This window comes from Stegodyphus dumicola, chromosome 6 (genome assembly GCF_044657685.1).
Source record: "Stegodyphus dumicola isolate Sdum_Otavi_A_Nest chromosome 6, ASM4465768v1".
NCBI lineage: Eukaryota > Metazoa > Arthropoda > Arachnida > Araneae > Eresidae > Stegodyphus > Stegodyphus dumicola.
This window is the reverse complement of record NC_140773.1, coordinates 106,404,787-106,429,692: the sequence shown is the minus strand read 5'-3', so window position 1 is coordinate 106,429,692 and position 24,906 is coordinate 106,404,787. Positions and strand designations below refer to the sequence as shown.

The 24,906-nt window shown below is 32.5% G+C and overlaps 1 protein-coding gene across 3 annotated transcripts in view; it reads left to right on the top strand.

Annotated features, from left to right (window-relative positions):
• The window catches only part of LOC118201890 (uncharacterized), an 80,291-nt gene extending 64,231 nt beyond the window's left edge, over positions 1 to 16,060 (top strand). For all 3 annotated transcript variants that reach the window (XM_085818775.1, XM_035374052.2, XM_035374051.2), the window contains exons 6-10: positions 4,423 to 4,529; positions 5,675 to 5,770; positions 10,606 to 10,749; positions 11,866 to 11,955; positions 15,005 to 16,060. In XM_085818775.1, the coding sequence (XP_085674901.1) occupies positions 4,423 to 4,529; positions 5,675 to 5,770; positions 10,606 to 10,749; positions 11,866 to 11,955; positions 15,005 to 15,229 (662 nt within the window). In that variant the 3' untranslated portion in view covers positions 15,230 to 16,060. The remainder of the gene's footprint in view (positions 1 to 4,422; positions 4,530 to 5,674; positions 5,771 to 10,605; positions 10,750 to 11,865; positions 11,956 to 15,004) is intronic.
• Positions 16,061 to 24,906: the final 8,846 nt, after the last annotated feature.

Genomic DNA, 24,906 nt, shown 5'->3' with positions numbered 1-24,906 from the left:
GTTCAATTTTAATAGCCATAATTTCTGCATAAATATTTTTGCTATAATTATAACTGGAAAAACTATACCCAATGGGTCAAAGATGCGAGATATGACTGATGTTTGTTTCACACGGTTCAGTAGCATTACTACACCACTTATAGAGTAACATACCTCCACTCTTCAAAATGCCTATTAACTAATTTTGAAGTTCTAACGCAGAATTTAGCGACTCAGCTCCAGATAAAATATCGTCCATGTACATGTCTTCTCTCGGTACAGGTTCTGCTAAAGGAAATTTATCTCCTTCATCCTTTGACAGCTGTACAAGTGTTCACATTGCTAAAAATGGTGTACTCACATTTCCATAGGTAAGTGATTAGCTCAAAGTTTTTAACTGGCTTATCAATGCCTTCTTTCCATAAAATCCTTTGCAATCCCCACTGATTTGGATGGGTAGAAATAGCTCGGTACATCTTTTGTATATCTGCAGTGAAAGCAAAAATATATTTCCTGAATCTCAGCATAATTGTATCACACTGCAATTATACTCCATAGAATTTAGAGAGTTTCCTCTGGTTGTCAAAGAAGAAGCGTTAAAATTACCCTCAAGAGAGTCGACTTACTTTTCTCTTCTCCCCTATATACTCCAATATGAGGAATGTTATATGATCCTTGTTCCTCCTCGCTTTTACTCACCTCAACCATATGTCCTAACTGTTGATATTCTTTTAAAAAATCTGAATATAATTTTAAATATTCGATATTCTTTACTAAGCATTATTTCCATGATTAATTTAATTTACTCGTAGCAATTTGTTTAGAACTTCCTAAAGTGTCCGAATCCTCCTGTAATGGCATTTTAACAACGTACCTACCGGCTTCATCTCGTGTAGTATTTTCTACAAAATGTTTCTCACAAATTAAAGATTCTTTGTTTTTGGATTTATCAGTTTCAATATTCTCTAATTCCCAAAATCTTCTAAGAGTTTTATCTAAGTTGTCTTCTTCTTTATCAGCCCACAATGAACCCTGTTTTCAGTCTCTGTTGGAATACTTCCAGACACGATAAAACCAAAAACTGTATCTTGAAAAATAAGATCAGGATCATTTATTCGAGTTTGACTTGGTTTCAAAAGTTCATAAAAAACTCCCTCTACCAATAGCATATCTATCCTTTCTGGAACATTAAATCCTTCATCTGCTGATTTTAAATTAGGAAGATCTTGCACTGAAATTTTAATTTTGCGCAAAAGTGTTAAATCAGCAGTTATTTTTGGAATTACTAAAAAGTAAATTCTTTATTAAAGTTCCTTCGTTATTGCATATCGAAGCATTAATTTTATGCTTTATTGTCAAAGTAGCATCATTTATTCCCGAAACTGAAATGTTTGTTTTTTCTTTCTCTAACTGCAAATGCTCAATAAAATTACCAACATACTGCTGCCATCCAGCAGACACTTCACTCTGTGTTTTTTCCCCTCGTTATCAGTTAAAAAACATAGGAGGGTTGAAAGCAAAACTGTATTTTGTTTATTCGAGTAATTTCTAATAAATGCCTTTTGAACGAACTCCTGCACATTAACAGGTTGATGAGTCATCTCGTTTGGGATCGTTGCAGTCAGAGACATTTGTTTTGTTTTTATTTTGTTCCGATGAAGAACATTCTCTATCCTTTACAATATTTGCTTTCGGAAAATGAATAGTTTTGTGGTGCCGCTTTTGACAAAAACAAGAATATTTTGAAGGGCAATTTGATATTGAATGCATATGTAGACAGTTAAAACATAATTTATTAGATTTCACAACCTGTAAAATACAGTTCTCTGTTTTAACATCTGACAAAAACACTTTAGCTACACTTTTTGAGCTGTTATACTTACGATTAACATGATAATTCTCAGTAAGAGGTTTTCCTCGTGACGTGAAATATAAATCTATTTCTTTATCTAACACACTAGGTGAAAACCATGAATCACCTTGCCTCACTGCAATGTGAGAAGCTGTTCCCATATCTAAAGATTGGTCTAACCTGTCTGAAACTATTAGTTGTTTGAGGGTCTTGAAGTCAGTTACCTTCCTTAATTTTAAATAATAATCCCAGGTCGTTACTAAGCATGAAGCGAACTGCACATGAGTTTCATGTGGTTGTTTAACAGTTTTTCTAAAGTTTTCTAAACACGAATATGGTGTTGGCTGAAACTGCTTCAGAATTACTTCTTTTACTTTTTCATAAATTGCGATATCCTTATCATGTAAATAGGTTATTATATTCAAAGCTTTGTCTCCTAACAGATTTAACAGAATTTCTGCTTTATAGTCCTCTGAAACATTTTTTGTAATAAACACTCATTCTAATGACAAAAAGAAAAATCCCCAACTTTCAGGCCGTATAGGAATTTTTACAGTTAAGGTCCTGATACTTTTTATTAATTAATCTAGTGGCTCTGATTTTGTTTTGGTTTCACTTACACCATCAAGTTTTGTTTCTGCTTTAAGCTAAGCCAACTCTAATTCTTTGATCTTTCAAGTTTTATTTGTTCTAACTCGACAAGTTTTTGCTCTTCTTGTTTCCTATTTTTGATAATAGAGTTTGCTATCTCTTGTACTAAATCTTGTTTAGTTTTAAAAATTTCACTATTCTCAATAATATCAGTTAAATCTAGTCATTTTTTATCAACATGTAGATTTATTTCTAAGGCAATAAGCCTTAAATCTTCTTTTTTAGCACCCCTTAAATAACATTGTTATTTATAACAGAACAAAGCACAGAATTTACAGAATTAACAAGAGAGGAATCACTTACCTCTGCAGTGATTCACTTTTGATGAATATCCTTATCCAAAATCAGCGCTATTCGTTGAAAAGAACAAGCTGGGCATGCTGGCAAACACAAACATTCCTGTGTTCTCAAAAATGAAACACTATTTATTCACGCACAAAACTCAATCTCCGGCTCCTCCGGCCAGATATGTTTGAGTCTCATCCCAAATAACACACACTATAATAAATTCGCTGGTTCAGTTCTTTATTAATTCTCATAATTAAATTACAATCACTCATTATTAACTCATAGCTGTGACCAGCCCTCGTACACCTTTGATGGCAGTTCTCAAACTGGTCTGATCATACCATTACAGATGCACATGCAGGGATTACATTACAGGTGCACAGGTGTGAACAGTCAGTTTGGTCATTTCATCCATAAGTTTTCTCACAAGTTCCAGTACTGCTTGCCAAAATGAATGATATATTGATAAAATAAAAAATCCTGAAAATATTTTTTCTGGGATAGTATTAGAATCATAAAACTTTGATCTAGTAATGGGGGAAAAATGACAAATCAGAATTGTCAGTGCTTTTGATATGTGGTAAAATGAAACAGGTCTCATTAAAAATTAAACGATCAGGTCTCATTAAAAATTAAACGATCAGGTCTCATTAAAAATTGCAGGCACATTTTCCCAGGAGGTTATATTGGCTCTTATTTCATTCATTAACAGTTGTATGTACTAGTACTTTGTAAATGAGCATCAACACATAAGACAGTGATCACTGACAGAAACATTGGTTATTAATTACAATGGTGTAAAATGTCCAGTTCTAACACCATTGAACCTTAAAACAATAGAATAATACTCTATACAGTGAAGAATTGCACACACATATGTGAACAAGGTAGTTGCTATGAAGCACTTTTACCAAAATATATTTTCCCTACTGTAAAATATGACAGAGGATGAATTCTTATGTGGGCTTGCTTTTCTTGATTTGATTTTTGTCTTCTAGGTTTCATGCCAGGAAACTTAAGAATCAAAGGTTATCAAGCAATGCTAGACAATTCTGTTCCTTCCGCTGTGTTGCAAAAATTTCAAATAAGTCCCTTTCTCCTTTAGCATGATAGTGCATATATTCATGAAGCAAAAATCTTAGATGAATATTTTGAAGAATGGGAGGGAGTTAAAAGGCATTAGTTTCTTCTCAAATGTTCCTGGTATTTGTTTTTATGTTATACATTTTCTTAGTATTCTCTTTCGTCACCTTCAAAAGTGTTGATTTGTTTAAATCTCTGTAATTTCTGTTTAACTAAGTAGACATTATCTTTATTATCATCACAAGTAAACTCTTTTCTACTTTATAAGTATATATTTGAGTTAAATTTAGAGAAACTTAACAATTTAAATTATATTGTCATCAGCTTATTGTTGTTGATAAACTGATAAAGATTCTAGTTAATAGAAGTGACCTGCAGCAGTTTTATTTAGGCCTTAAACAAGCCTGAACTTAGTCAAGCCAAGCACTTTAATGCTTAGCCTAAATTTTATTCAGACCAAGCACTTTTTTTTTCCCCCCTTCTAAATAGTGCATGTTAGCATACTAACCAACACATTATTCTTTAAAATTCAGCCTTTATGTATGCATTTGTACTCCCATATTTCATAGGATTAGCAGTTGCATCAGGTTTACTTGATCGTGGTGCTGCTCATGTTTATGTCACTGATACTAGCAAAAAGAGCATTGGAGACCTGCATGATGCTTTAATATCAAAAGTAAGTTTTAACTTTTTTTTCTTAATGGCTTTCTTAAAAATACTTAAGTGTGTTTTCTTTTTGCAGAAAAATGTTACATTCAATATTTAAGTTGTCATGATTAAGTTCTTAACTTTCCACTGTTCTGTGTGTTAAATTATTTAGTTTATGGAATATTCCCCCCCCCCAAAAAAAAAAGAATTCTAAATTGTGTGTCAGAAATCATAAAATTTATAACATTTTAATAATAAATGTATTATGTTTTTACTTAATTTTCCAATACATATGTAACAAAGAATACATTCTCAATAAAGCACAGAACATTCAGCATTTATTTTCTATTGGTAAAAATTTTAATTTAAATTTTTATGTAGTCATAATCATAATACCTAATCCATTAGCTTGTTCTTAATCTATTAGAATCGTAGTATTTAATCCATTAGTTTAGACTGCCTATTCTTAATCCATTAGAATATTTGCCAGTTGCTCTAACTAATCCTTTTTTGCTTTACCATCCGAAAGTCAGTTCAGCAGATGTCAAGAAGTGTTAAAATAACTTGACAAGTTGAAAAATCAGAAGACAAGAATCTAGGCAAAAGGTCAGCGTTAGGACTCACAAATTTTATGAACCAGATTGCTACCCAAATAAGTGATAAACTAACCATAAATTGCCAAAATAAATATTATTATTCTATCTCATTTATCAGTTCTGCTGAAACAGTACAAGCTGGCTGAATCCTGTTACTTCAAACAATCAATAATTTTTGCATATGTAGGCTTAACTTACTGCTAAATCAAAAGTTTACCCCCATCCTTATGCAATTTCTTGTATTAACAACAGCAAAAATGTTGAAATGTTGTAATGTTAAATATAGTTAAATTGAAATGTTAATATGTTGAAAGAATTGTGCAAAATGTAAAATCCATAGAAATATGTGTATGTATGTATATATGTGTATATTGTTTTAAAAACGTGAACAATTTTCATTGTATTTTTGTAATGTAGGTATTGTGTATTTAAAAAATATAACTGCAGTTAAATTGTCTTTAATCTTGTGTTATGTATATATATTTATAGAGATTTGTACTGAAATTTAATTAAGAGCATTTACTGTGTGAAAAAGAAATTATTATGATTTTTTTCCCCCTTTCTTGTTTTCCTCCAGGCAAGAGGGCGTTTAAAAACTGAAAAGGTACCAATAGGTGACAATAACATAATTGGATATGATTGTGACATTTTAGCACCTTGTGCTGTTGGACATGTAAGTACTCCTGTAAAAGATATAATTGATCTACAAATGGTGATTATTATTTAAAATCTTAAAATAATATTTTGCATTAAATAAAATTTTAAATTCGCTTATACTCTTCATAAAATTTCATCATTGTCTGTGAATATAGTGTCAGTAGTTTGTTTTGATTTTCTCTATATTGTGGTTATCTTGTTATTGTGAGATACTAATTAAATAGTTTTTTTATTATTAATTCTGAAAATGATGGCAGTTCAGTGAATGCAAATATGAAGACTAGAAGTACTGAATTATTTTCTGAACTGAGTAGTGCAGTACTAGATAAATACAGTAGATTTCTGATAATCTGCATACCTTGAAACCAGGGGTTGTGCAAATTTCTTACTACTAATGTAAACTGTAACAGAACCTGCATTTGTCAGTGTATTCTGGCACCATTCGCTAATGATAGTTGATTGATTGCAAGAGTAAAAATTAAACCAGCCTTAATACACTAATGCAGGATACAAGAGTGTGCTTCTAACCAAAAAAATCTGCTGAAGAGTTCTGTCAGTCATAACCTACATGCTGTTCAAAAAAAAAAAAAAAAAAAAAAAAAAAGGTATAAGAAATTGATTGCACGTTAGCAGAAAATTATAGTATTACTCATTTGTATAATAAAAACATGAATTTTGCACAAGAGATTTTTCTCAGAGATTAAAATTTAAACACATTATGAAAAAAAGTTCTGCGAAGAGATTTTCTACACAATTAACCTGTTTGGGACGGCAGCCCGCGGAAGATAGCGCTGCCTCAGGACGGGAGCTGTTACACACTGACTGTGCTTACAAGCCAGGGCATTTTCTCCCACTAAGCCTAATATGCAATTTCGGAAAGTATACTTTATATAATAATGGATAAAATGTACACTTTACGTAAAAATGGAACCATTTTTAAATATGTGAGTAACACTATCATAATTTCAATCATAACAAAAAATTTAATTAAAATAATTGATATTTAACAATAAAAATATAAATATATTGTATTTTACTATAACTAAAAGTACCTAAATTAAACACACAAAAAATGTAAAAAACAAAATATAAAAAACATTAAAAATATTTACACTTAACATTATAAAATACTTGAAGAATATTGTAATAATTAGTAATATTTCAATGCCGTACGAAAAATCTCAAAACATGGATCAATGCAGAGACTGACACTGCATTATTATCATGCATTAATTTCAGTCATGCTTGTCTATTATTATCATCTTCTAATTCAGAATCTGAAGATTCAGAACTACTATATGAAGAACTCCAATAATTTATAGTTGTTTCACTGTTGTCCTCTGAAAGATCCATAGATGGATCATTCATAACTTAAAATATTTCCTTCTCAGAAAGATAATGTAGTCTTAAGCCATAGTTATAAAAATGAATATAAAAGTAAAAACCATTCTAAAATATCTCCCATAAAATCCCATCCTAAAATAGAATCAAATAATCAGATGAATGATTTAGATTTATTGTCATCAAAAGACTTTGAAAAGAGATGACCAAAAGAAAGAAGACAGCCCCATTCTGACCTCAGAGAGAGAGAAAAATACTATTAATATACGAGAGCAATCTTTTGAATGGAACATGGGTTAGTAACGCCATCTGTTAGTAAATATTTCATTCCAAAAGCACGACACAACTGTGCAGGGATCGTCTCGCTGTGTAGGATGCGGCGTTAGGCTCTGAAGGGCATTTAGTGCTGACGCATATTTGCTGCATTCGTCCCGAACAGGTTAAGAAATGTTTAACTTTTAATCAGATAAATTTATTGTCATCAAAAGATTTTCCAGTAATTAAATCCTTATATCTAATGATTTACTTTTAATTATTGAAAAAATTCCGTTCTGCAATTTTGTATCTTTTTATTTTTCTTGTATATCACCCATTTAAATGACATACTTTTGTTGTTGCCTTCTTTCTTATGTCTGTTTTTTATTGTGGTGGAATGTACATTAAAATGCAAATAATTTTTTTACAATTTTACAGAACCTATATGTTAACAACTGAAAACGACTTTTTATGGAAGGAGTGTATTCAAAAACAAATTACTACATTTTAATTACTACAACGGCATCATTTAGATATGACTTTTAATTGCTAGTTAATGAAACTCTTGCCAATTTACTATTAAATACAAAATCCCTTTAAAAAAGCTAATAGCGTCAGATAATTTTCACTTTGCTTTCTACATTAATCAAAAATTATATCAAATTTTGTAAAACAGCTAGCTTATGTATATATAATATTTTTTAACTTGCTGCATTTTAATCTTATCTTTTGTATTCAGCTCTGTCATCTTATTTCATAAGCTTTAGAGTGCTATCTGTATACATTCATGTTACTACTGCTCATTATTAACTGTACTGGTATATGATGTTTTATAATCTAATGTACGCAGGATTAAACCAACTATGCAATCTTATAAATTAGATAATAATTCTGTTCTGCCATAAGTTTTGCTTGGTGAGCAATATTTCTTTCTACTAATAGAACTGAAAACTCTGGATTAGGCATATGGTAGAATACCAACGATATGGAACCACTTAATCTGTAAAGAATTGTAACTCATATGCAGTTTCAGATGTAAACAAACAAAATTTCATTTTTCTGAAAATTCAGCATAGTAGTGGCATTTTTTCCCTTTAGTGTAACTGTGGAAATAAAATTTGTAACAATATATAAAACATATTTTGATTTTAAAAATGATTTCATTTTTGAAGTAAATTAAAATCTACTGTGTACCTCTCTTCTTATTCTTAATAATGAATTTTAATAAATTTTTTATGTTAGATAAATAATAATGTTTGAGCATGTATTCCATTGTCATTTAATGTTAATTTTGAGTGTATGTATGATTACCAAGAATTTATTAATTGAGAGGTTTTTTTTTTTTTTTTTTTTTTTTTGAAAAGATTTCCAAGTGGCACTCTTACATCTTGACAGACACATCATATAATATTGAATGAAAAAAGTACTTAGCTCCTGTTTCATAAATACTATGTATACTGTCTATTTTGCATTTTTAGTTGTACAAGCAAATAGATGGGACCTCTTTGTACATACTTCTATCAGAATGAAGCAAAAATGTAACTAAGTGCATCGGCAAATATGCAACAGTGTTAAATTTCTCTCATTAGTGGAACTCCTGGTGCCAACTAGTGAGGGGAAGAAATACTTTAAACTGAATTCCTAGCATACTTCACCTTTAACTTAGCCAGAAACTAAATACAAAATTAAATTTACACTATTATTTAAAAAAATAACAAAATAAACAAGAATACTAAAGAATGAAATTTATTTTCATTCACTTTGCCTTTACAGTATTGTCCAAATATTTCTCAAAATCTAATTCATCAATAGAAGGGGATGATAGAGACTCAGTTGCAATGTCTGCAGTATGACTGCTCTGATATGAATACTCTAACTGGTCTGAGAATAATTTCATTCTTAGTGAAAATTTATAGATAGCTAGCTTTCTTTGCCTTTTTAATTTGTTCGTCATCCAACAGAATTTTGTGTTCGGGATCTACATATATTGAATTCAAGAAGATCTCATTGTCTAGCAAACAAGTTTCTCTTTTCTTCATTGAGGAAATGACTTATTTAATAAGTCATTTCCTCAATACCTCTCTTTTTAGAAAAAACGAACATCACATTCTTCCATTCTCGCAGAAACAAGGCTTTGTTAGTGGAAAGAAAACGGTGTAGAAAGAAGAGTTTCCAATTCTGCAACATCATTCTACAGTCTTTCTATTAGTGAAGCATTAGGGTTATCTAAATCTTCTAAAAAAGATCTTAATTCTAACAACCCCTTTATCATCACATATGTACTTCCCTATCACGTTGCTTGATTGCTCCTTTACCTGCTCACCTCCTAAGAATGGCACCAATTTTGAGAGTTCTTGCTGCTAGCCTAAATTTACCAATGAGATTTGTACCATGAGTTTCCTTCAACCCGTCTCTAACAGCTATTTGCAAGGTGTGGATAGCACAATGCATTTGCTTGATTTCGCAGAGTTTTGATGACTCTTCAGCAAACATCATCTAATTATCATCCATCCTTCTCCCTTATATTTATTTATTAATGTATCAAACTAGGAAATAACTAAATGTTTTATTGATGTATATAGTCCATAAATAAAAATAACAACTCTGTTTGCCCCCCCCCTTTTATCCCAATTCACTTAATTTCATTTCAAATTCAAACTGTCCAACAAAAACTACAGTCAGAGTCGGCGTGTTTTTAGTGAGTCCAGCTCTTATTCCTTCTACACAAAAATCTGCCTAACTCCCGACTTCACAGCTCTGGTTAACACCCTAAACCACTTTTGCATCATACCTTCACTCATCATCGCGTTCTGTCTGCAAGTTTCACTTATCTGACAATAAATTTCACAGGGTTGAACATTTCTCGCATTCAAAAACTTAATAATGGCTCCTTTTTTGATAGCTGGTAGGCCGACTGATTGTTGTAAACATAATTATCAACAAACAAATTGGCTAGGTTAATTTGTTCTCGAGTTGAATGATGTAACTATGTGCAACCTTCTGCTGCCAGATGTGCTGGATATATGTGCAAACAGGGCTTATATTCTGCATCAGCAAGTATAAATTAAGCTAATGAATGCTGTTTGAATTCAACTGTTCATGAACAGATCCAAATTATTGGGTCTTTCTAAAGATTTAATAATATTTAAAATTGTTAGCAGTGCAATAAATTTATGTGGAATTTATAAATTTTAATCATTTAAATTTTAGTTTTATAACTTTAAAATATTTTTCAAATTTGCATTTCTTTTGAAGGTTTTGACACCAGATACAATTTTAGATATTAAAGCCAAAATAGTATGTGGATCTGCTAATGCTTTGGTGAAATCAGATGAAGATGCTAAGCTTCTGGCAGAGCGAGATGTTACTTATGTTCTTGAGTATATACCTAACAGAATGGTAAGATTATGTTAAATATAATAATACAAACTTTATTATGCTTTGTGCACATTTAAAATAAGTTTTAATATATAAGAAAAAACGGGGAAATAACACCTTAAAATTTGTAGAAAATATTTCAGAATTTTATTCAACAAAATATTACCTATTTTTGCTTTATCATATTCTATTCCATATCTAAGTTTTATCAGCATTTTAATGTGTCATAAATTATCTAGTGTTTAATATTTTGGTAATTTTTTGTATCTGTTTGTTTTAACACATTAAGTGCCAATGACATGTCTTAAGCGTGCAATGTATTTCATTATTAAAAAATGATGAGGGAGGTATGTTATTGTCACAATGCATCAAACAAATGTCAAATGCTCACTAATCAAAATGTTATAAGTACTAATGATAGTTCAGGATATATAAATAATAATGCTTATGAAATCTAATTGGCTGTTACAAAAATATTGCAGCAAGATTTTGGTAAAATATTGTCAGAAATCTAGTTTAAAAAGTGCATAAGTTTTTCCAATATCTGCAATGGCAAATGACATCTGCTTATAGTGTCTGAATAAAACTCATTATATTATTTTGTAAGCTATTTTACTAATAATTAAAATTAATCTGATGATTTCTTTACTGTGTAAAAACTTTCAATATAAAAAGTTATTATTTATTAAATTTTAAATTGTCAGCCACACAGTAAAAGGCAGCAGAATAAAAGGTCAGCTATCAGTCAGTAATGATCAGCACGACCTGATTGAAAGTGCATTATCAGTCACTGATAGTTATTAATTTTCTATATTTAAATTGCAAGTTAGAATAGAATGTATTTCATATGTTATGTTTTGTAGCTACTTCACCTAGCATAAAATTTTGTGACTTCTTCCAGTTTGTTATGCTTTAATACCATTCAAACCCAGAACTGTTCTGTTTTAAATTTTTATTAAAAGTGTGTGTATGTGTTTTTCCCTCTTCTCGTATGTTGCTTTTTATAGTTAGTAATACAGCTGCCCTTTCATTTCAAAATATGGATATTTCAAAGAATAAATTTATGTTTCTAACATTAATTTTTTATTTAGATTTTTGGGTTATTAATTATATAACAATTTATAACTATTATTATAGGCTTTTGTAAATGCTGCATATGAGAATTATGGTCGAATGTACAAGGATCCTATAATAGAACGACATTTTGATAAAGAGTGGGAACATTCGGTTTGTATTTTAAACTGACTTGAAAGTTAAGTACTTATGTTATAAGCTTCGATAAGCCGAACTGAATGTGGAAATGGTACAAAATTAATGTTAAATTTTCTTGGTAGTGAATGTTTTTAATTACTCCAAATCTTTTTAGCTTCATTCAGTTTTGACTTATCAAAGTTTGTATACTTATTTATTTGTTTTTAATTATGATAAAAATTTAATCTATGCCAAAAATAAGAATTTTGAATCAGTGTAAGCATTTTAAGCCCTCTGAAAAAGTACAAAAGCTGCCGTTTAACATTTTAAGTACTCTCACAGACTCTCTCTCTATATCTATATATCTGCATAAAGTTGCAAAAAAATTGTAGGACTGAAAAAGGCATTTCAGTTAACATTGTGAAATGTAGTAGATTTCAAAATTTTTTCCTTCAGTTTCTAGTAGTCCCAAAAACATTTTGATGATTAAAAACTGAATTCCACTTCATTGGCCTGTTATACAAAAATAAGATAAATGTGTGAATTGCCTTTATTTCCTGTCTTATCAACCCAGTTCAAATAATAAGATAGAAGAATGTAACTTGATTCTTGAAGATTTCTAAAATTTAAAAAATTCTGAAATTGGTTGGAAATTTCCTCTTTTACAAACATTCTTGTATCTATTCCAGAAGTTTTGCTAGAGGGAACTCATACCTGCAAGAAAACATTCAGGAATGAAGGAATATAATTTGTATTTGTTCATACCTGTTTATTACACCAAAGAATAATATTTAGGGAAACCATTTTAATAGTAATGTTAACATATATAATCGTTAAATCATTAAAAGTTTTCTTCTCATTTTCAGAAAATATCAAATAACAATAATATATTTTTGTATTATATACATTCATTTATCCCATCATACAGTTGTGGTGAAGTTGAACATCAGGATTTTTAAAATCTAAATAGAACAAATATCAGCTAATTTATGCATGTAGTTGTTAAACTGGTCAACTGTAATACCAGCAGTGGTTGGGGGGGGGACTTTTAAAACAAATGAAACAGGATAATGCACCACTGAGCATTCCAAGTAAAATTAACATGTAAAGAGTCAGAGATTTCCTTGAAAGCGAGTTTGCTCTAATTGCTTTACTTGAAAGGGCTTGTATTTATTTCTGTAGATTTAGAAACCTAATTCCCTCTTTTAATTGAACAGTTATAACTGCACTTTCATCATAGCAGTTTCAATGCCACGAGTCATCAGGTAGGCTGGAAATTTGAAAGATGTTAGATTATCATGGAAGATTCAAAAATTTTGAATAAAATTTGAAAGCAAAGGTAATACAGTCAAAAGTCGTTAATCCGGACTCGTTGGGACTTCGGCGATTCCGGATTATCGATTTTTCCAGATTATAGATCATCAGTTTAAATCTGGTAAGATGGCATGCAGAAATTATAAAATTAAAAATATGAAACCGTAATTTATGAAATAAACAACAATTATGATCTAAAGGGTATCAAAATTTACAAAAAGAAAAAGCTTACTATTTATTTGTTTACTTTATTAAACATTTCTTTCAATGTAAGTTGTTTAAGTTGCTTCGTTTCATGTGATAATACTTTCTCTTTAATTCTATTAAACAGACATAATTTCTTGTTTGGTTACAAAGTTCCGCTGTTCAAGTACTATAATTGCTGTGTCGAGAATACCGACTAATTTGTCAATCAAAATTTTTTCGTTTTCAGTAACCTGTGTCACTTTCTTCACTATCGGAAGCCAATTATAATGACGAGGAGCTTGATTTAAATCATATCAAAGGAGTACATCGAGATGAAATACTACATTTAGTAAGGAATTATAAGTCAAATAATATAAAAACATCTGCTCTGAAGATAAGGATAGTGCTGACAGATCAACTTCGAATTCATTGCGCGCCGCGTCGTTTCCCTCTCCAAGCAGAGCGGCGTGAAATTGATAAACATATTTTGGAATGATTAGATAATCAAAGCATATACCTTTATCCATTTTTTGCAGCAATTCCACTTTCTGTTTAATGGACTTCGAAACATACTTTCGCTTTGTAGATCCTTTACATATTAGTAAATATATATCGGAAATTCTATTTGGCATAATCGAAAGTTCAAGCTTACTGTTATAAAATTGCTATAACAGTCTGCAAAAAATAATAAGCCGGATCCAATTCGAAGATTAAGGAACAACGCAATCTGCAACATTAACTGAATTAGATAATTTTAGCTTAGCTTATACCGTCCGTTATACATTAAACGCGCATGCGTAAACGTATTATGCGCATGCGCACATGCATATTTGCAGCCGTAAACTTGATGCATGCGCAGAAAGTTTGTAGCTTTGAGGTCCGGATTATAGATCATTCTGGATTATGGGTGTCCGAATTAACAACTTTTGACTATATTGTATTGAGATAATATGATTTATCTTAACAGGCAACACTATTCTCACATATGTATTTTGAGGTAAAATCAGACTTTTTCAGAAATGGCATAGTTTCTTCCATTTGATTCTACTTCTGAAGCTGTCTCAAAGTGTGAAGTTTTGTAAAAATAGCCCCAGCAGTGGTGGTTTTTTTTTTTTTTTTTTTTTAAGCATTTAAAATTTTAGCATTGCAGCTTTAAGTGAATCTGGTATATATTTAAAAGTATTGGTTTTTAATTAAACTTACTTGATTTTTTCTTTCATGTGTCAAAATTTAGGTTTAATCCAAATAAAAAAATTCAGACTTTTTTCTCCTGATTTATCAAAAAAAAAATTTTATTATTAAATAACTTTTATGAATTTTTGAAGAAAATTTTTAATTATAGCATTGTACACCATGTCAAAGTAAGTACAGTACAAAGTATTGCAGTTTAAGTGAATGGCAGCTCATTTTTTATTGTGTTTGTCATGAAAAGTGGAACTTTATTTCATGTGTTTTATCTGATAAAAGTCAGCTCTCTCTCTCCTCTCTCTCTCTCTCTCTCTTTTTTTTTTTTTTTTTTTTTCCTATGAGCAATCTAAATCTGTTACTGAAATGATAAAACTGAGTATTCATTTTGTAATTTTAGATATATTTTCTTACTCAAAAAACCTTGAGAATGGCTGCTGAACAAAATATAACTGTTGTTGAAGCTGCCTATCAGCTGGCAGATGCTTACAGTCAGCAGAAACATCCCTTATGGCCTGACAGAACTAAGACTATCATTCAAAATCTTATAGCTGGGAAGTGGCATCATGGACAGGATTTTTGGCGAAAACGTAGGAACTTTGCTAAAGCTGATGACTGTTCATAACATTTTTTCTTAACTGTTTAAGGAAAGCAAAACCTTATAAAAAAATGCCATAGTGATAAACCTTTGTTAAACAACTAACTTGAGAGGAGGGGTTGAAAAGAATCTCAGAGTATGTTGTAGATCTTTTTATGTCTTTCACATTTTTATAACTGCTAGTTTAAGTTTTTTTTAAATTTTAAACATATTTTAGAGTTTTTATGTTTTCCATTGTAGAAAAACTATTCTGCCTATTAAGGAAAATACTCATGAATGAAATTTACATTAAATTTCTAATCGTGTACCTACAATATTTTCTGTTTTACAAGTTAAGATTTTTTGTACGTTTATGAGTGATTAGTACTGTGTGTAATTAAAATGAAATGGAAAGAAAAATAGTATTTTTGTTCTAAATATCTGTTAATTTTCAGTTTTGTCTACAGTACATAGTTTTGCTGTACACTTTTAAATATTCCTGACCCATTCAATAAAATGATCAAAATTTTTTTAAATGGTAACATATCTGATGAACTTAATTTTAGTTTTCAAAGCTATTTTTAATAAATAATTAGGCATTTTCTTTTATATGCACTTGTACTGAAATATTGGGCTGAAAATATGCAAATGAATATATAATAAACCTGATGGTTCAATTCAGCAGCCCCTTCTGCTTATGAAATACATTTTGAATGCATTTCAGATTTGTATGTAGTTAAGATAAGTTTGTTTGATTTGTTTTGGTCAGTTTTACATTCCTAGCATTTTTCCAGTATGTTTTAAGTTATGTAAAAAATAATGTATACTTAAAAACTGTATTCATACAAATGTGTTAAAAATAAATTTTTCTAATTGTTGTATTGCCTTCTGTATGTATTCGTACTGTTTTATTAATTGTATAGCAAGCATTTATTCTTATATTGTTATTTGCGAAATATATATATATATATATTTCCAATGGCAGATTATGAACAGTTACAGCAAAAAAACAAGAACAAAGAACATAGAATACAGCAATACAATGAAAAAAAAACAGCTGTAACAGAGTCCATTAATCTAACCTATCTTTTGCCTAGAAAAGTCTTGCGCAGAGCAGGACAGTGGGATAGATGTGCGACATCCATCACCTCTCCAGAGCTGCACAGAGTGCATATCAGAGAAAGAACAATTTTGAATCTATGAAGATGATATTGTAGGCAGTCATGTCCAGTGACAAGGCTGAATTCAGCGACCTCTCTACACCTTGGGCCATTACACAAATTCGGGATAGCATTCTTCCAAGACTTATGAGAAACACGATTAAAGAGATCGATTTGACCACGTACTTTGATAGATCTTTTAATAAGATCTCTAGCAGTATGGAAAGGTAAAGGAGGAGAAATATTCTGCATGATTAAAGCACCCTTTTTTGCCAAGCATTCGGCTTTCTCGTTACCTGGAATCCCACAGTGGGCAGGAATCCACTGGAGGACTATAGTTTTCTCAAGTGAAGCCAGGTTTTGTAGATAATGTCAACAATCCAATATGTTCTGTGATATGGGATTTTTATCTGAAATGATAGCCAACATGCAGCTTGGGAATCACTGAGTTCTTGTGAATTTTTCAAAGTGGCATGGTAGCTGGTACATAGCTGTGCGAATCGCAGCAATTTCACTGTCAAATGCAGAACCTCGTTTCACAGGGATGTAGAAAGAGAAAATTTCGGAGAAAACTCTGGCACCTGCATTAGGGCCATCAGACAGGAGGGATCCATCAGTAAAGATCCGAAGCCACTCTGGCTCAGGGTAAAAAATATTTAATACTTCGAAAGTGAGGGCTCTCGAAATAGAGGGATCCGTATTACGTTTCGTTACTTTTTGACCCAGGTCAAGATTAATCCAGAAAGATTTCAAATTTATTGGATTTTGTAGTGGAACAAGTAATTCTATTTCATTCATTAAACCAAGTGAATTTTTCAACTGAAAAACTCTCTGTAGAAAGCCCATCTGGGTCTTTAGATTTCTAGTCAGATCTTGATTGACTTCATTCCAGAGTGAGACATCCAGGAACTCGAATGATCTTTTCCCAGAGAATTAAGGCCCTCTCTTGGATTACTGTTCTTAAGGGTTTATCACCAGTTAACATAAACATGGCATCAATCGGGGTGGTCTTCACGGCTCCAGGAACAATACGTAAGCACTGATTTTGAATTTTTGCTAGAGTGTAGAGTACATTTTCTACGGCCACAACAAGTGGTTCACAGCAATAAGTCAGAAGGGGGAGGATAAATGAATGATAAGTTTGGAGCAGGGTTTGTGCAGTGCAACCCCACCGTGCCCCAGCAAGGCGTTTAAGGACACTGAGTCTCTTTGTAGCATGGTTGTACAAGTCCTCAACATGTGGCTTCCATGTTAATTTGCAATCAAATGTCACACCCAAATATTTAAATTTATCGCACAAGGGGATTTGGGTACCCTTATACTTAAGCTGAAGATTCAAAGATTGGTGCATGAGTGAGAAAGTCAGGTAGTATGATTTATTTAAGTTCACCTCTATTATTAGTATCACACCAAACTTCCAAAGCATTCAAGGCAGCAGAGAGTTTAGTCTCTATGAGTAGCTACTAACAGCTCCCTGTGGGAGACCTGTTTTTAAGATCTTAGATTTCGATAGAGCGTTGCCGTACCTGACTCTGAAAGAGCACTGGCACAGGAAGCCTCTAATCCAATTAAAAAGATTTGCTCTAATGATGCCTAGTCCAGATAGTTTCAGTAGAAGGCACTCCCTCCGTACTTTGTCGTAAACAGACTTGAAGTCAATAAAAACTGCGGTCAGGACCTGTCTATTATCCAGGTCGTCCTTGACACATTGACTCAGGAGAGCAACATGTTGATTAGTAGATCTGGAGCTTCTAAACTCCGCCTGCTCCTCGGCAAGAAGTCTGCAAGTTTCTAAGTGATAATTAAGTCTTCTCACATTTATTTTCTCCATAGCCTTTCCCATAATACTAGTAAGCGATATTGGTCTATAGTTAGAGACTATCCCGATCCCTGTCCTTCTTATGTATGGGAATAATGATAGAAGTTCGCCATTCAGCTGGTACAATACCAGTGTTCCAAATTAGATTGAAAAAGATCTAAACAGTCTCAAATGCTTTAAGACCAAGATGGTGGAGGAATTCGGAATGGATTCTATCTCCACCAGGTGATTTTCCACAAGGAAGGCTTCTCAAAGCATAGGTCAACTCATCTCAAGTAATGGGTGCCTCAAAAACTGAATCAATAGAAAATTAAATTCCGATTGCAGGAGTGTAGTTTTTTGCTTAGTTCTGGACGAATGTATTTTTGTATAAGTGTTTTTTTTTTATTAGCTTTACAGAAATGCTGTGCAAAAGCATTCACTACAGAAGAATCTGAAGAAAGTTGTTTATCTTTAACTATGAAGGTTTGTTTAGGTAAGCCAGCAAGATCATTCATTAGGTTGCCTACAAATATAAATGTTCTTTTACTATCAGTTTGGTAATTTATTTTTGAAATAAATTCATTAAATGAGGATCGTTTACTGGCAATAAGGGTCTTTCAAAAGTATGCAGATTGTTTTCTCCAAGCCTGAAGATTGCAGGGTCGGGAGGTCAACTCTGCCTTTCTTCTAAGCCTGTCTCTCTTAGCTTTCAGGGAGGTCAGTTCATCTGTCCAGAAGTATTTATATTTCTTTTGCCTACCTCTAGCACAAGATATCATGGACTTTCTAGCACAAGATATCATTGTATCCTTGATAATTCTATAAACTTTATTAGGATTTTAAGTAAAGTTTATTATGATTAAGGCCATGTTCCATCAATTCAGTAAAGAGAGGCCAATTCGCTTTCTTAAAATTCCAAGAGACCTTTGATGGTGAAAAGGGTATCCAATCCAGTTTGGGTATTTTAACTTCTGCAAGCACCTGTCTGTGTCTTGATCCAGGATCTTTCAAGACGCTATGCTTTGTGAGATTGTAAAGGTCATCAGTGACCATCAACAGATCTGGGATTGTACATTTACCAGTATAATGCAGATAAGTATGGGGATCCTTTTTATCGTATATTAGTTTAAATGCAGTCGACCTCAAGAGGTCCTGGACACTCCTTCCAGCTTCATTTGTGTCAGAATATCCCCACATGGGAGAATGAGCATTAAAATCTCCTAAAAAAATAGAATGTTTTAAATGATTAACATAGGAAAAGTCTGGATGGTTACAAGGAGGGCTGTATAGTATAGCTAGAATTTTAAAATGAACTCCACATTTCCATATATCCAAATATACGACTTCACTCCTATCCCCATCAACACCCATCTCTTTTATGATATGAAAATCAGCTGTTAAATCTTTCTTGATACCAATTAGTATACCACTGGCAACTTTTCTAAATTTTGTAAGTACATGAAGAGAATATCCTTTAAAAGGGTAGTATTTTAGGTTTTTGATAGTCAAATTAGCTTCCATGATAATAAAGACATCAATGTCCTTTTCACACAGAATCTGCAAAAGCTCTGGGCACTTGGATTGGGACAGTCCGCCAGCATTCCACTGTAACACACGAAGGAGGAGGAGACATAATGCCAGTTGTAGATCTTTTAGCCACTATAAAGTGTTACCAGGTGCACCACGAGGAGGTAGATCTACAGCACGGTCAATATTCTTTGCGGAATATTGGCCATGATTTTTTGACTTTTGTCATCAGTTTTTCACCTTCATAATTTTAGGAATATAATTCAATCATGTTTTGTTTATGCAATTGTAAATATAAAGTTTCTATCTCAATCTACGCAAAATTATATCTACATTCATGCAGTAAGATTCAGTTTTTAAACAGGGAACTTACGTTTGCAGTCATAAAAACTTGGGACTATTTATGTATCAAATTAAAGTGAATGTTTAACAGTTAAAATTCTGTAGAACTCATAAATATTAAAATATTTTTATTTCTTTTTAATATTCAATTATTAATCATTTTGAGTATTACTCTGTGCAGGTTTTAGTTTATCATTCTACCTCAAAAATTGCCTGCATAGCGTTTAGTAAACTAAAATGGCAGTGGGCTCAGATTCTGAAAATGTAAGCGTTTCATTCCAAATTACAAGAAATTCTGCTAAATCAAATTAGAAAATTAGGAAAAAAATATTTTCTATGAATGGTCTTTTTAGTGAAGCAACATAAAAATGAAAAAAGTAAAGTTGCATAAAAATTTATGAATGATTTATAACTAGAAAATTATTAAGCATGCCTTGCATTCATAAACTACAGTTTGATATGGATGGCTAAGCTGTGGGTGTTCTAGCCTTACTAAAGAGGAAAATATTCTTATTTTTTATGTTATTCTTTCATCTTATGCAAACAGTATATTTTAACTTTATATACAAGATAATCTCCCATATAATGCTAGAAAACTGTGAACAGTGTGCTGCGAGTCATTAAAAAAAAAAAAAAAAATGTGTAAATAAAGCAGGCTGGCTTACTTCCACATTTCTAAATTATAGTTTATTATTTTATATCAAAATTTGAATTTCACAGCGTAGGACAAATTATTCTTAAGTGATATACATTATATTGCCTTCATTATGTCACCTGAACACTCTTCAAGAAACTGCTTAACTGAAATTGGTATGGTATCAGTATAGTGCATGTCCATTATTCATCATCCTTTACCATTTAAGAAAGACTTTCCACTAAATGTTATCCACTTAGTAAATGTCTGCAGCCATTTCTTTTCTCCCTTTACCTCCTGCAACATGATATACAGTTCTGTTCTGGTTTGTCTGGTTATTATTTGATGTAAAGAGCATCCCAAATATGCTAAACTAAAATCAGAACTTTGGGCCAATTAGCCAAGTTCATTCATTCCTTTAGATTTAGGCAGATAACCCTAATGTGCTTTGCCATAATCTGCCAAATCGAAATCTTTTTGATTTATAAAACATGTATAAGACACTATTTCTAAACAGTGTGATTTAGCACCAGATGTAATAAATAAATGTGACATCATAACACAATTATATGATCTTACTTTGGTTTTTATGTAAATCCAATCAGTTTCTAATGAGCCAGTTTAATGTTTTTAATGAGGGGTGTAAGTTAATTATTACTTCATCCTAAAGGTTCTTCATTTTGCTATTATTATTTTGTTGCTGGAAGGAATACCTAAGTTTATAACCTAACCTACCTAAGTTTATAATATATATATTATTAACTTAAATAAACCTAAGTTTGAATCCCAGAGATGGCATGAATATTTGTAATCATATAGTGTCTGTGCAGCAAAGGAACCTCAAAATGCACAGCGAGCCAAAAATCTTTTCGAGAGGGTGGTGGTAGGAGAAAAAGAGTAGGAAACTCTCGGACTGTGCCATGGGGTGTTCTGCCTCAAAATTGGAGCAGAACTGCACAGTTAGTTTGGTGGGACTGTACCTGTATGCCAAATGGTGAGTTTCTGGTGTCCCATCTACTCTTACCTGTATCTGCTAGTAAGGAGTAACCTTGATTATGGCAAATGTTTAAATATGATCATTTCTGCTTATGTTACATAATTCTAGCATGTCGCATGATTTTACTCTCACTGCATTGCTAAGAATGAAGAGCCTGAAACTTCATTTTAGTCATGCTGTGCCCTTTTATTTTAAAGGGGAAAAAAATGCTAGTTGGACTGTTTGTAAAGTTTGTGTTGTATGTGGACAAAGTACTGTTTCTATCCTCTGACCTATTAGACGAAGCTCCCACTGAAAATCCTGTTATGCAGTTCAAATCAAACAGAATAAATATTACAAACATACAGTATATAATCATTTGAAAAAGATAGGATATAGAAGCTGCTATGATGGGTATTTCATACTTTAACAGGGCAGAATACGTTTGCTTTAGTTTTGGCATGTGATTTTTTGCCAAAAAGAAAGCTCCTTTTTATTAAATGGCTCATTATTGGAGACAAGTGGAATGCATACCTTAGGCAGTGGCCAGAGCAAGACTTTAAAACTTACAGCATGAATTTTCATGCCAAAGAGTCTTACTGCATTGTAGATTTCCTTGCCTTTAGGACTGCATGGAAGATTTACAAAGTAAACTTGAATGTTGTGGCAGTGCACATTCAAGGTACTTAGGTACTGGCAACAAGGGCAATTGCCTGGGCACGATGAAGAATCTTCACCTTCTCCCCTTAGAAAAAATAGTGAAAATATTTTTTCAATCTGAATTTTTTAACACTTCTATGTAAATATCATTTGGATTCAGATTCCGACAATCTGTGAGCTATAGTATTTCTTATTGCCTTTTTGTTATCAGACACCAGCATTTTACTTCAAAAATTATATACATTTTTTTCAGCACCAAACAAATATCGAATTATAATCAGTGTTTTGTTATTTGTTTCTGAGACTGTTGTGATTTTTACTTTCTGCCACTTATAATGATGGACCATAGTGCTTTCTGTAGACTATTTATATTTGTCTCATTTTTCTTGCTTCTAAAATTGAGAAAAGACTCCAAGATAGTTATTCAGCTATGAAAACAGAGAACGATGTCTTGAACAAGAAGAAACAGCCAAGAAATATCCAAAAGTATCAAATTTTAAAATCCTAACTGAACAATGCAGGCTCAACTTCTTCAGCTACATATATGTTATCTTATGATTGTGAGGTCAAACCTAATAAAAGTACCAACTTTCTGAAAAAAATAATACGGCATGCATGAATTAAAAAATCAAGATCAAAACTATAATGTGGTTGAAAGCTTAGGCAAGGATGGGCAAATTCTTTTAACTGCCGACCAAAAAGTCTTTTTTTTTTTTTTTTTTTTTTTTTTTTTACTGCATAATGTGAGCAGGGCAGTTGCAAGGTGCAATGGTGCTTGTACGAAGATCTTTAGTGGTGCTGCCTCTGTTGTTTCTCAGAACATGATGGAGGGGAGAACACTCTTTCCAGGTAAGTTGAAATAGAATTTATGCACGTAATTTCAATATTTTTATTTTAACTAAGTCCCTAGCCGATGAATATGGGGTCATGACATCCCTGCATGTGGATCAACTACTGAAATATAAAATGTACGCGTAAATTCAAAGAATATAAGGCAAGAAAAGGCTTCTGTAATTAATCAGACATTTTTATAAATTTATAGCTTTGCATACATATTTATTTGTATTACAAACAACAAAATGTAATGCACAACAACAAAAAAGCAGTTATTAGTATGTACTTAACATTTTGATGGTCATCAATGAGCTCAGCTCGCGTTCCAGTTACGCACCGCAGTGGGCGCAAACGCCTCTTATTACAAATTTATAACTGACAGATGTGCATATAGGGAAAGAAAGAATTGCTTAATCTTGCAACTGTCGAAGGGTAAATGCGAGATGAGTAATCTCGAACGACCGTTGGCGATTATTTTATCCAAATTATGTTCCAACTCATTCACAGCAATCTTTAATACTGAATACAAATTTCATCAGTAATTTGTGACCGGCATTTATTTTTCATGTACTCCATTAACAAAAACGTTCTTTCAAATAAATATGTAGATCCAAATAAAACTAAATACAGGGTGATTATAATTAAAGTTTAAGTTTCAAAACGCTATAGAAAAAGAACCACTCATGAAAATGACGCCAAATTTGAAAGGAATGTTATTGAAGAAGGCGGAAAGCGTATGGCAGAAGAAAAAATTTAGTTTCAAAAGTTAGCAACAGATGGCGCTGCAAGCGGAAGAAGACAAATTAAAATGTTAGTTAAATTTCAGTGTTATAAAGCCGTCAGATACCAGGCTGTTCCTCATTTCGCGTCTCAGACGTTCGCCATGGGTGTTTCACTGCAGGACCGCGCTCTGCTGGTAAAGCTGTATTACAAGAATGATGATTGTGCAAGAGTAGCTCTGCAAAAATTCAGGACACTGAAGGGTATAAAAGAAGGCGTTGGTCCAATGAGTGTCGTAGGTCTAAAGAAAATGATGCAAAAATTCGAAACGACAGGTTCGTTTGATGTGCAATCTGGTAGAGGGAGAAAACGAGTGCATTCGACGGTAGTTGAAGAAGTGGCCACAGCATTACAGGAGGGGTCGGCCGGTGGTGTGCAACCGTGCAGTGCACGAGGAATTGAACGAACATTGACAAGCCTACGAGCACGGTGCTGAAAATTGTACGAAACATCCTGCAATGCTATCCGTACAAAATTGGCCATGTGCAGGAGTTGCTTCCGCCTGACCTAACAGCTAGGGAGACGTTTGCGTTAGAATTCTTGGCTCGCATGGAAGTGGATAATGAATGGCCGTGGAAAATTTTGTGGAGAGATGAAGCCCATTTCCATCTGACAGGATACGTGAATACCCAGAATTGTCGAATATGGGCAACAGAAAATCCACTGGCAACGCACCCCGTACCACTTCATCCTGAAAAGGTCACGGTATGGTGTGGCTTTACGGCATCATTTATCCTAAAACCATATTTTTTCGAACAGACGGGTGCTTCCGGTCCTGTTACTGCAACCGTCACTGGTCAGAGGTATGCGTCTCTTTTGCGCAACCACGTGATTCCAGCTCTGCAACAGCGTGGATGTGTGGATGAAATCATTTTTATGCAAGATGGCGCTCCTCCGCACATTGCACATCCCGTGAAGCAGCTGCTGAGGCGCCATTTCGGAAATGCTCGAATTATCAGCCGTCATTTCCCTACAGCCTGGCCGTCCCGATCGCCTGATCTTACTCCGTGT